At 36.4% G+C, this 12,430-nt stretch overlaps 1 protein-coding gene across 2 annotated transcripts; it reads left to right on the top strand.

Moving 5' to 3' along the window:
* The first annotated feature begins 156 nt into the window (after window positions 1–156).
* LOC103403529 (villin-4) lies at window positions 157–11,632 on the top strand. 2 transcript variants are annotated; one of them, XM_029090898.2, is made up of 25 exons: window positions 157–291; window positions 983–1,033; window positions 2,394–2,531; window positions 2,737–2,836; window positions 3,135–3,203; window positions 3,291–3,527; window positions 3,656–3,833; window positions 3,916–4,048; window positions 4,394–4,556; window positions 4,655–4,802; window positions 4,930–5,030; window positions 5,585–5,740; window positions 6,457–6,525; window positions 6,624–6,692; window positions 6,831–6,968; window positions 7,120–7,248; window positions 7,602–7,749; window positions 7,870–7,880; window positions 8,468–8,608; window positions 9,027–9,152; window positions 9,236–9,301; window positions 10,185–10,512; window positions 10,602–10,804; window positions 10,901–11,091; window positions 11,189–11,632. In XM_029090898.2, exons 3-24 carry the CDS (start codon window positions 2,476–2,478, stop codon window positions 11,012–11,014), a joined length of 2,883 nt encoding a protein of 960 aa, XP_028946731.2. In that variant the 5' UTR covers window positions 157–291; window positions 983–1,033; window positions 2,394–2,475; the 3' UTR covers window positions 11,015–11,091; window positions 11,189–11,632. The 2 variants fall into 2 exon arrangements, with proteins under 2 accessions (XP_028946731.2, XP_028946730.2); XM_029090897.2 differs by lacking the exon at window positions 157–291 and having other exon boundaries at window positions 689–1,033.
* Window positions 11,633–12,430: the final 798 nt, after the last annotated feature.

The following is a 12,430-nucleotide window of genomic DNA, read 5'->3' on the forward strand; positions in this document are numbered from 1 at the left end:
CCACCACCAACCGTAAAGTCTTTCTCCCACCACCCTTTTCTTTCCTTTTTTACCCTTTTTCTTCCAATTCTTTCTTAAATTTATTTTACAATGATTGAATTTACAAAAATACAACCAAAAATAAAAACAAATGAAAATTGCGATTCAGACCCAGAAAAGTATTTGACAAAACTAAGATATAGTCACATAAAATATAAAAAAAACACAGCTCATGACACCAGACTTCTGCAGAAGCTCCAACAACAACAATAATCGCTTCATGTTCGACTGATTGATCCCAAAACTTAATAGGTACTCGCGTTTCTTTCTATTATTTTTTTTTGTATGAGTTTTTTATTTAAAAGTTTTACTTGTATTTTGTCGAACTTGTCATCAAACCCATTTAATCAGTTTCTAAACAGATTACATCAGGTGAATAAATAACATACTGAAAACAAAACAAATTTTCAGCTGACAAAAAAAAAAGAAAAGCACCTGGTTTTTGCCTTTTCATTTCACCTTTTCCCTTTTGCTTTTTACTTGTGATGATTTTTACCATGGGCCAAAAATTGCAGTAATTCCCTCCAAATAAATTCTGAAAAGAAAGCATAAAAAAGACAGAAAACACAATAATTTAATTAGTATAAATGTTAATAAAAAATCAAATATCTAATTGAATAAAGGGAATTTACAGTTCATCAGTGCTTTGTGGGGAGAGAGAGAGAGTGTGTAGTCCTCTTTTTGTTGCCGTTAGTGATAAGCACGCCTGGCAGCTCATCATTCCCTCCAACCTCCCTCCCTCTCTCTCTCTCCCATCACCTTTCTCTCTCTCTCTACAATTTCCATTTTTCTTCTTCTTCTTCTTCTTTCTGCAGCCCCCACACTTTACTTTCTTTCCTCTCAGCTTTTGTGTTTTTTCATTTTTCTTTATCCCTCTCTCACTTCATCAATTTTCCAGAAAATGAATATGGATTTAATTTTTTCTGTAATTTATCTGCGTTAGATTGGATCTGGGTCTCCTCCAATTGGGATTTTCGTCGCCAAAAGCCACCAGGTATGCTCAAAATTCAAGCTTTCGATCATGGGGTTTTTAACCATTTTGTTTATTTTTCAATGTTTTGCTCATTGGGTTTGTGAATTACTGTTTTATATTTCTGAAATCAATGCGATAAACCCATGTAGCACGCTTTTCTAATCGTACAATTGTTAGAAAATTTTGGGTTTTGTGCATTTTGCTATGTTCTGATGTGGGTTTGATCGGATTGGTGTGTTATGATTGAATCTCTAAGAGAAATCACCGTGTTTTGTTGCTTAATTTCAGCTGAGATTTTTAATTTTTGCACTTGTTTAAATAAGATTTTCCATGAAAGTTAGAGATAAATATTATAATTAAGTGGTCCCGAAATTCGAAACTTGGAACTCGTTGTATATCTCTGCCATGCTCTTGGATTTTTTTTATTTATTTTTATTTTTTTGGTTCTGAGTATCTGTGAAGTTGTTATTTCACTCCTTTCGTTTTCGCTTCCATGACTTCTTGGAACTCGTTGTATATCTCTGCCATGCTCTTGGATTTTTTTTATTTATTTTTATTTTTTTGGTTCTGAGTATCTGTGAAGTTGTTATTTCACTCCTTTCGTTTTCGCTTCCATGACTTTTCTGAATGTGAATGCGTACGGGTGCATGTGAAGCCGCACATGTGTCTGTGTGTGTTAACATGCGACCTGGGTGGGAATTGCTTCTCTGCCCGTGTGTCTATTTTCATTAATGTTTCACTTGCACTTTTCGTTTGTGTTATGCGAACTGCTTTCTGGGTTTTGTGCGTGGCATTGTGTTTTGTCTCAATAACCAGTGTCACTTCTTCTTTGTATTTTCCATTTTCCTGTTTGTTCATTTAAATATCGTTTATTTTCTCTGTTCCTCTGTACTTTCGCTATCCTAAACATTTATTTTATTGTATTTGGCCTGCAAAAGTAGTTTTAATCGGACTGGATACAAAAAAATTGTGAATAAATATACTAAAATCTCCTGATAGGATGTTATGCATTTTGGTTGGAGCTGCATTGTGTGAAGCTTTAGTCTTTGAGTTTAAGGACATAAGGACTGTATCTGTGTAGTGAGCATTCTGTACTAATCCTGCTAAAATTTCAGTGCAATCCTAACCGTTTGAATAAACTAAGCCATAATGTTGCATTGCATCCACATATATATGATAATGGTCTTTGTTGACTCTATGTTAACTTTCATGTTGTAGTAATAGGTATGTGTTCGTTTTGTCATTGTATAGATAAATTTTGTTCACTTCACCAAACAAATAACTGACACTTATTTCTGAACTGTGGATTGTACCATTCTAGCTAGTTGTTTCTGAATTTATTGGTAATCAATCCTTTTAACATTTGTATGCTCTTTTGTAGTGCCAAATTGTTTGAGGCAGCTTGACGCCAATCTTCTTGCCAAAGTTGTGGATAACTTAACAGATACAGCTGCAAAAACAAAATGGCTGTTTCCATGAGAGATTTGGATCCAGCTTTCCAGGGAGCTGGACAAAAGGAGTATCCTTTATCTCATGAAATATTCATCTTCTTTACAGTTTTTGACATTTGTCTTTCAGAAGTACTTTTCTAATCAATGCAGTAGTTTGCAACTTATGAGGGAAACAGAACATAAAGACGGCAACTGTTACCATAGTGTTGCTATTTATGTTCTTTTAAGTTTGGATTTGTGTAGTTTTTATGTTATCTCCTTGACAATCTATAGTGGACTTGAAATATGGCGCATTGAAAACTTTCGCCCTGCTCCTATCCCAAAGTCCTCTTATGGCAATTTTTTTACAGGGGACTCTTATGTGATCCTGAAAGTAAGTGAATAGATGTAATCCAACTCATTTCTCACGTGGCAATATATTTTGATTACTCTTAGTTACATACCGCGCAACGTCCTTGTGATTGCTGGTTTCCCTAAACACTTCAAACCATACCTTGCCTTTATCGTGATATGAGCCACATCCATGTGACAACTTTATTTATGAAATATGAGTTAATCTAAATACTCCTTAGTATTCTGGATATTAAATCTCTTATATTTTGCGTTTCGCTCCTGTTTTGTGAATTTTCAGTACTTCGACTAACTTCTGAGTTGATTAACTTCCTATTCAGACTACAGCCTCAAAAAGTGGGGCTTTGCGGCATGAGATCCATTATTGGCTTGGAAAGGATACGTCTCAGGTAAACTCTACAATTTACGCTGTTGAAGTTATTATCTGATTTTGAATTCTTGGCATATCTTTCTGACATGGGGATCTGTTAAAACAGGATGAAGCTGGAGCTGCAGCCATCAAGACAGTTGAGTTAGATGCAACCCTTGGAGGACGTGCTGTCCAGTATCGTGAAGTACAGGGTCACGAAACTGCCAAGTTCCTATCTTATTTCAAACCATGTATCATACCTCAAGAAGGTGGAGTTGCATCTGGGTTTAAACATGCTGAGGCTGAAGAACACAAAACACGATTGTTTGTGTGCCAAGGAAAACATGTTGTCCATGTCAAAGAGGCAAGTCTATGTGCATATGTTCTCTGCTGATGATGGATAAAACTTGTTGATCTACATAACACATGCATGGTCACACACATACACACATGTGCAAGTTGTTTACATATTTAACACATACATATGTACAGGTTGCTTTTGCTCGATCTTCACTCAGCCATGATGACATTTTTATTTTGGATACCAAGTCTAAAATTTTTCAATTTAATGGTTCAAACTCATCTATTCAAGAAAGAGCTAAGGCGTTGGAAGTTGTCCAGTACATTAAAGACACATATCATGATGGGAAATGTGAGATAGCTTCCATTGGTAAGTCAAATTACATAGTGGAAAGTTCAATTATGATATTAACTGTCATTTTTGCTCTCTCTGAGTCAATCTACTTTTGTAGAGGATGGAAAGTTGATGGCTGATGCAGAAAGTGGAGAATTTTGGGGTTTATTTGGTGGTTTTGCTCCACTTCCAAGGAAAACAGCCACCAATGAGGACAAAAGTTTTGATTCTTATCCTACTAAGCTTCTTTGGTAACTTTCCATCTAATTTAACCCTTTTCTATTATATATAGTCTTACAATGATCTCTGCCATATTAACTGCACCTCATTGTTTTTTAGAAGGCATAATATGTTACTTCATACACATTCCTAAGTGTACTTGTGTTGGTCATCCATTCCTTTTCTTTCCAACTCTTTGATCCATTTAAGAAATCTATTCATTTTCCCTTCTTTTCAACAAAAACAGAAGTCAGATACTTGCAGCTTACCTATGATAATGGATAACTTTGTTTATTTAAGTGAAGTTTCATTTGTGATTATGAATTTTGAAATCCAATGATATTGTAGTTCTGAAAGAAAGATATTTGCCTTTGAAGTGTTGAGAAGGGACAGGCAGAACCAGTTGAGGGTGATGCTTTGACGAGGGATTTGCTAGACACAAACAAGTGCTATCTTCTAGATTGTGGGTTGGAAGTGTTTGTTTGGATGGGGAGAAATACATCTCTTGACCAAAGAAGGAGTGCAAGTGGAGCTGCAGAAGTACTAGTCATTGCCTTTGCTTTTTCCATCTATCATCAATTTTGCATCTTGTTGTATGTTCTCAATAACCCTTGTTTTCTGTCGATCTCACCATATAGGAACTAGTCCGTCCTCCTGATCGATCGAAATCCCACATAATTCGTGTAATTGAGGGCTTTGAGACAGTAATGTTTAGGTCCAAATTCGATTCGTGGCCCCAAACAGCTGATGTAGCTGTGTCAGAAGATGGTAGGGGCAAGGTTGCAGGTCAGTCTGGACTGTTTTGCTTCTGATTTTTCTTTTTCTTTTTCTTTTCCTTGCTTGCAACATATTTTGTCCTTATGATCATAACCAAGCAAAATCTCACTTCTGTTGCTTCTCATTCTTTCTGCAGCACTCTTAAAGCGTCAAGGGGTTAATGTGAAGGGTCTGTTGAAAGCTGATCCTGTAAAAGAAGAACCTCAACCATACATTGATTGCACTGGAAACTTGCAGGTGCTGTATATCTATATTTATTGCACTTTATGTTGTTTCTCATGTTTTTCTGGTTCTTTTTGTAACCATTCTTGCGTAGAAATGCTAGTACTTGTTTGTTAGTTCAATTCTTTATGGAAAGGCTTCCCTTGAACCAAGAACCTCTTTTGTTAACACAAACTCCACAAAGATAGTTGACTGCACTCTTTTTGTCTTTTCTTTACAAAATAGTTAAAAAGGAAGATATTTGTCTATGTCATATGAGGAAGATGTAAAAGAGGAAGGTTTCAGAATCAATTTGCGAACTGTATGGAAATTCCACTAACTTGGATAGAAAGCCTCATATTTAGTTTTGAATACTAGCCATAAAACTAAGGGGTTGTAACATTCTACAAGAATCATCTCTGACTCATCATAAATGAGGTCTCAGGGAAACATGAACAATCATTTGGAATGCTATATTTTGGTTTTGCTTTAGTTTCATATTACTGTTGCTAAGATATGTGAATATAAACCTCATGTCAACTTTTTGGTTACGTGATCTTGCTAATGGTAGCTTTATCATGTTTTGGCAGGTTTGGCGTGTGAATGGCCAGGAAAAGATTAACCTTCAGTCTTCTGATCAATCAAAATTTTACAGTGGAGATTGCTATATTTTTCATTATGCATATCCAGGAGAGGATAAAGAGGAACACCTTATAGGAACATGGTTTGGAAAGCAGAGCGTTGAGGTAATAATTTACCAAGCATCTTATCAATCTTGACACAATGCTCAGAATATCATAAACTTTTCCAAGGCTTTACAGCAATTCCCTATAAAAACCAGGAAATTATACAAATAGGTTTCTAGTCAAAATAAGTGCACATATAATATTCTACGCATGAGTAAAGTTTTGATTGAGGAGTACCATATAAAAGTCTGAAAAAATTAATGAAATGGTAAAGTCCAACTTTTTAGCCATGATATATTCATAGAATTCTCTAATTACCTGGGTTTGTCCACCGGAATCCTTTGTCAGTATTCAGCCCTCTCTAGAAACAAAGGATCTATCTAAGCTCCTGGATTATGAGCTAATTTCTTATGCCTATTCATGTTTATGTGAAAATGGTGGAAACTAAAACGTATGGAAACAAAGATCAGGCATTTTCAACCTAAATCAGATTGCTTTTAAATCTTGAGCATTTTCTGGCAATGTAATTGGTCAGTCATGCACTTGGAATGTGACTGTAAATTTCAGCAGTTAGGCTTGAAGTGTTGCCTTGATGCACATCGTTCTAAGGACATCAACTCAACTAAAATAATTTTCTTCAAGTTAATTGAGTCATATGTTCCTTCTCTCTTTCCAAGCTACATGTGGCATATTTATGAGATTAGAGAGATGTATGTTTGTTCATAGATTTAGCCCAAGTGGAAGGCATACTAAATATGAATTTCTACTCCAAACAGGACGAAAGGGTATCAGCTATATCACTAGCAAGCAAGATGGTTGAGTCGATGAAGTTTCTTGCTGCCCAGGTAGTTTTCCTTCAACTAAAATGCTATTGTTACCCTGATGCAATTAATTTACTTATTTCTTTGTTGCTTACTGATGATATTTTATCTTTGATTTCTAGGCTCGTATCTATGAAGGAAATGAACCAATTCAGTTCTATTCAATCTTCCAAAGCATAATTGTTTTGAAGGTTTGTATAATCTATGATGCCATAGAGAAAGTAATGTTGAAATAAAAGGACAAAAGAAAGAAAGTTCTTGAAATCATCGTTAGAACGTAATTGCATATTTTCAATTTACCACAAAATGGACTATGTGAAATTTATCAGGGTGGTCTCAGTGATGGATACAAAAATTATGTTGCGGAGAAAGAAGTTCTAGATGAGACATATCAAGAAGATGGTGTTGCATTATTTCGTGTCCAGGGATCTGGACCTGATAATATGCAAGCAATACAAGTTGATGCAGTAAGTCCTTTCTTTCTTTCTTTCGTTCCTTTTTCTTCTGGTTTTGCTCACAGAAGGATACCTATAGTAAATAGACTTGTATATTTCTGTCTTGTATATGAATGTTAACAACCATCCCTTCTTTCTTTTTTCTCTTAATCCCTGCCATCAGGTTGCATCATCTTTGAATTCCTCCTACTGTTATATATTACATAGTGGCTCAACTGTCTTTACCTGGTCTGGAGGCCTCACAACCTCGGATGATCAGGAACTTGTTGAGAGGCAGCTCGATTTAATAAAGGTCTGTTGTGCTCTATGTTTCTTATAGTTATAGAAAGTGCTATAGAAGAGAGACCTTTCTATGTGAGATATATATTTGTTCATATCTGTAATGGTGGAAAGGCTAGTAATTCTTGTGACATGCATCTTTGCATCTTGGTCGTTCGTATAAATATTGTCATCCTACTCGCATGTGAACTACAGTAGAGTCAATTTGGTTGGTTCAACTTGCTAATATTTTATTTTATGAGGGTGCTTTCAGTTCTATTAGTAATCATCTATTTTGTGTATGAATGGGTCCTTATAATGTATGCTATTTTTTTGCAGTTGATCTGCTTATTAATCTACTTCTTATATGCTTTGAATTATCTACAGCCGGATCTCCAGTCGAAAATGCAAAAGGAAAATTCCGAGTCAGAACAGTTTTGGGAGTTGTTAGGAGGAAAGACCGAGTATCCCAGCCAAAAGATTGTAAGATCTGGTGAAAGCGACCCCCGCCTATTTTCTTGCACCTTCTCAAATGGTATGAAACTTGTCTGAGCTAGATGATGAAATTTTCAATTTGGTTTAACCACAAAGTTTTTGACCTTTTTCTCCCCTTTCTGTTGTTCTGATTATAACCACACTGGACATCGATCTTCAGGAAATTTGAAGGTACATATTTTGGTTTATCATTTCTAATCCACAACATTAATGTTAGACTATGCTAAATGCAGGATCTTTTCAGTTATATGTATTATAAACCGTACAGGTATTATTTGAACTATTTGTTTATACTATGTTTCACGTGACGTATTTTTTGTATTATGTCATAACCTGACAAGTTGTGACACTGCTTCAACAAAAAGCAACCTTCTCTGAAAACCTAAGGACGCGAGATTCTTGTGCCCCTGTTTCACACATTCATTTGGATACCAATACTTCAAAAATGTTTGTTTCAGTTAGGGAAAAGTTATAAAGGAAAAACAAAAAAGGTTATAAACGGTTTAGATATCCGCTCATCCCTGCGTCTAGGTTTCTGGGAAATGTGTCTGACACCTGTCTTTATCAACACATGATAGTTGATAGTTCTGTCTGTGTCTGTAAATCATAGCATAAACAGATTATGAAACTTAAGAATGAGGTGATTAAAATCATTAAACTTACAGGGCTGAGGCTTTCTTGCATCAACTGATCAAATTTGTGCAATATTACTTGGATTTATTTTTTCACACAGCTTTAAACTGAAGTCATTGTTGCAGGTAGTTGAGATATACAACTTCACCCAGGATGATTTGATGACTGAAGATATATTCATCTTGGATTGTCATGCAGACATCTTTGTTTGGGTTGGCCAACAGGTCAACTCCAAGGATAGGATGCAGGCTTTAACTATTGGGGAGGTACGACTTTTTAGAGTTTGTCTGAAAGCAATAGCATAGCTGTACTTGTGTTCACAAGCTAGTATTTATATTATCAAAACACAATGTCCTTTTGCCTTTAAGCCTGCTATGCACCGTCTGCCGGACCACCGTAAAATAAAAACTCTTAAATCTATACCTTTTTCTCTATATCTAGAAACTTATAATATTGCTCTGCACGATTATTTACCTCAATAACTTTGTAATCTGACTTGAGATTGTAATATCAGTACAACTGTGTCAACCGTCTTCTAAGATACATGTCACTTTCTTTGAAATTTTCTCAACTATTGGTAGAAGCTTAATCTGAGTTATGTTTTCTCATATTGGTTTACAATTGTGTGAACTATCTTTAAGATTTCTAATGTTACTATGTGTTGGCAATTCTAACTTTTGACAGAAATTTCTTGAGCATGATTTTTTCATGGAACAATTATCTCGTGAAGCTTCAATATATATCATCATGGAAGGAAGTGAGCCACCTTTCTTCACACGCTTCTTCACTTGGGACTCTGCAAAATCTTCTGTGAGTCCTATAATCATTATCAAGTTATCACCAAAATTTGAGATCTTTTTGAGAATCTAATTTTCCTTATGTTTTTGGTACAGATGCACGGGAACTCTTTCCAAAGGAAACTTACTATACTGAAAAATGGGGGTAGTCCAACTGTAAATGTAAGTCTTCTTTTGAATAAGAACTTGATCATGAGTAGTCTTATGAGATTGAATAAGAAGTTGATCATGAGTAGTCTTATGAGTTTGTGCACATCTATGCTTATTTTGAATTCTCTATGGCATACTTGATTAAAATTTTGATTAAATTCTAGTAAGTCTTATGGGATATTGACTACAACCCCATGATTGTCACACAAAACTCAGTGGACAGTTTGCGATATCTTGTAGTGAGAGATTATAGGAAGAATATTATATAAATATATATTGGTTTTTGGTGTTTTGGTTGGTCATAAGTTCTAAGTAAATATTGACTGTCCCATGATTGTCTCACAATTCAAAGAATGTGTAGAATTTGGGACTTAAACTCTGTGTCTGTAAGTTTTGCGGGCTTCACATCTGAATTGATAAAATCCCTTCAAATCATAGCTGTAGCACCTTTGGAACCAGTGCTAACTGAAAGGCCAAATTAAGTTGACTAGGTGCCATATATCTTCCCATATTTTCGTAAGATCCATCCCATTCGGTGGTTCTATTTAGGGTGGGTTAGGACGCTCAAATGTATATGCCAGAGTTGCGAGCCACAGTGTTTGTGTGTTATAAATTTCTGTTTGTGAAAACGCAAAGTCTCAATTTACCTTTTTTATAAGTAAAATGAATTTTTATTTAACAGGTGAAATCCAAGTACACAGGAAGTATACAAGAAAGAAAGCTTAGTATTCATAATATTAATCAACCATCAATAGTCACACCGTGTTATGATCTGTGTGATTAATGCAAGTGTGGCCCTCCTACATTTTGACTGTACATGGGCAACTTGTCGCACCTTGTTGCCTGATTAGTGCTTAATATTTATTTCCTGATTCATTATCTAATGCTTGATTAGAAACCAAAACGGAGAGCACCTGTATCTTATGGTGGAAGGTCTAGTGTACCAGAAAAATCGCAGCGTTCCAGAAGCATGTCTTTCAGCCCCGATCGAGTTCGTGTGAGGGGTAGATCTCCAGCTTTCAATGCACTGGCTGCTACTTTTGAGAATGCTAATGCCAGAAACCTTTCAACTCCACCTCCAATGGTCACAAAACTGTACCCCAAATCTGTGACTCCAGATTCATCAAAATTGGCTTCAAAATCATCTGCTATAGCAGCACTCACTGCTAGTTTTGATAAAACAGGACCAGCAAGAGAATCTAATATACCAAGATCGCCGAAAAGTAAGTATCTGTTAAGCTCCTCCACAAAAATTGTCTCACTCAGTTCCTTCAGAGGTACTTAATTTAAAGCATTTTATCTATGGCTGCAGTGAGCCCAGGCCCCCCCAAGCCAAAACAACAGGAGACAAATAACAAGGAGAATTCTATGACCAGTAAACTAGAATCCTTCACCATACAGGAAGATGCGAAGGAGGGTGAAGCAGAAGATGAGAACCTCCCCGTTCACCCATATGAACGCCTTAAAACAACATCAGAAGATCCTGTTACAGATATTGATGTGACGAAGCGAGAGGTAACATACTGGAATTGCATTACAATGGTTATGGAATCATATGCATACGTATTCAATTTATCCTAAATTCCTAATATATGAGTTTGGCACAAGCAGATTTACTTGTCAGCAGAGGAGTTCAGGGGGCATTTCGGTATGGCAAAGGATGCCTTCCATAAGTTGCCCAAGTGGAAACAGAACAAGCTTAAAATGGCCCTTCTATTGTTCTGAATCTCTTCATACTCTTCATTTTCTTCAGCTTGCTGCAGTTTATGTTGCATGCGTCAGAATGCTTGCCCACCAAAACTGTACATGATCTTTCCTTATGAAAGTAGAGTTTGATTTTCGTTGACTTTTAACCGATGGAGCATTCTAGTTAACATTTTGCTTTCTTTCTTCCTACAGTGGGGGAACACAATTTCTCAGGAGTGAAAGGGACAGCATCAGTGCATTTTTAGCTGCTTCTGCTCCCAAGAAGCTAGTTTTCATGATTGAACAGAAACAACAAACAATTTTTCTAGTCTTACTTTCTCTTCGGCCTTTTGAGTTGGTTTGGAATCTTGGATGTCTAGGTTTGCATTTTGGTTTAGTTAGCTTCTTGGTATTCTTTCTGGTCACAGGTTTGTCGTGAGCTTGCATTTTTGTCCTTCATCTTTCAAATTTTTATTCAAAATTCGATTTTTTTTTTCTTTTTACGGCGTTTCGGAAATTGATTTCCTGTAGAGAAAATTAGGGGGCTTGCATATGCATACTTATGTTGTATTGATATCTGAGGATAAGAAGAGTGTGTACAGCAGAATGTAAAAACCAATTCGCTCCTGTTTTGACAATAAAAGTGTGACTTGTGCCTTTCTCTTTGCCTCCCCTCCTCCCCTCCTCCCCATTTGTGTTTTATCTTTCTCCACTTCCATGTCCATTTAAATAATGAACTTGAAATTGAACGATGCAATTTGTGCACGGGGCTTGTAGCTCAAGTCGTTAAGGGCAGCTTACGCACCCGACACGTGCCTTTTTATAGTTGCACATTGTGAAATCCTTGACATTTATGTTGGTAGTCTGGACTGCATTTCTCTTCATTATTTCACCAAAGGCAATGCGACACAGGCCCACCAGCATCAAAGCCCAGCTAGGGCCAGCTTGCCCAGGTTGGACTACTTCCATCAACGCATGAGCTAATCCTTCATGAGCTCTGAAGCATTCATCCTGAGTCACATCCACATAAGCGACCAGGCTCCGGGAATCCTGCAGCTCATTAAACGCCCAAGGGACACGTCATTCGGCAGGCCAAACGACTAGGCAGCTACATACCAGCGTCGGAGAACACAGGGTTGAGCTACCTAGCACGAAATTCAGTTGTTGTCATGGATCTAAGGTTATCTCCAACTGATTCGGTCAGAGGATCATAGGGCTAAAAATAGTTTAAAATAACACGAAAACCATCTCCAACAAAGGATTAAGTCAAAGAGCTTGTGGGCCCTACCAGGTCAAAACCACCAAATCAAGCCAGGCTGGAGATTTTTTTTTTTTTTTTAGCCTAACCTAAGTTTTTTTTTGTTGATTTTAATTTTTTTCCTGCACCATTTCTCACATATTTTTCATCATTCCATAGTATCTTATTTCATTTTATTTCAATTCTTCACATTCTAT

This window comes from Malus domestica, chromosome 13, assembly GCF_042453785.1.
Source record: "Malus domestica chromosome 13, GDT2T_hap1".
Taxonomy (NCBI): Eukaryota; Viridiplantae; Streptophyta; class Magnoliopsida; order Rosales; family Rosaceae; genus Malus; species Malus domestica.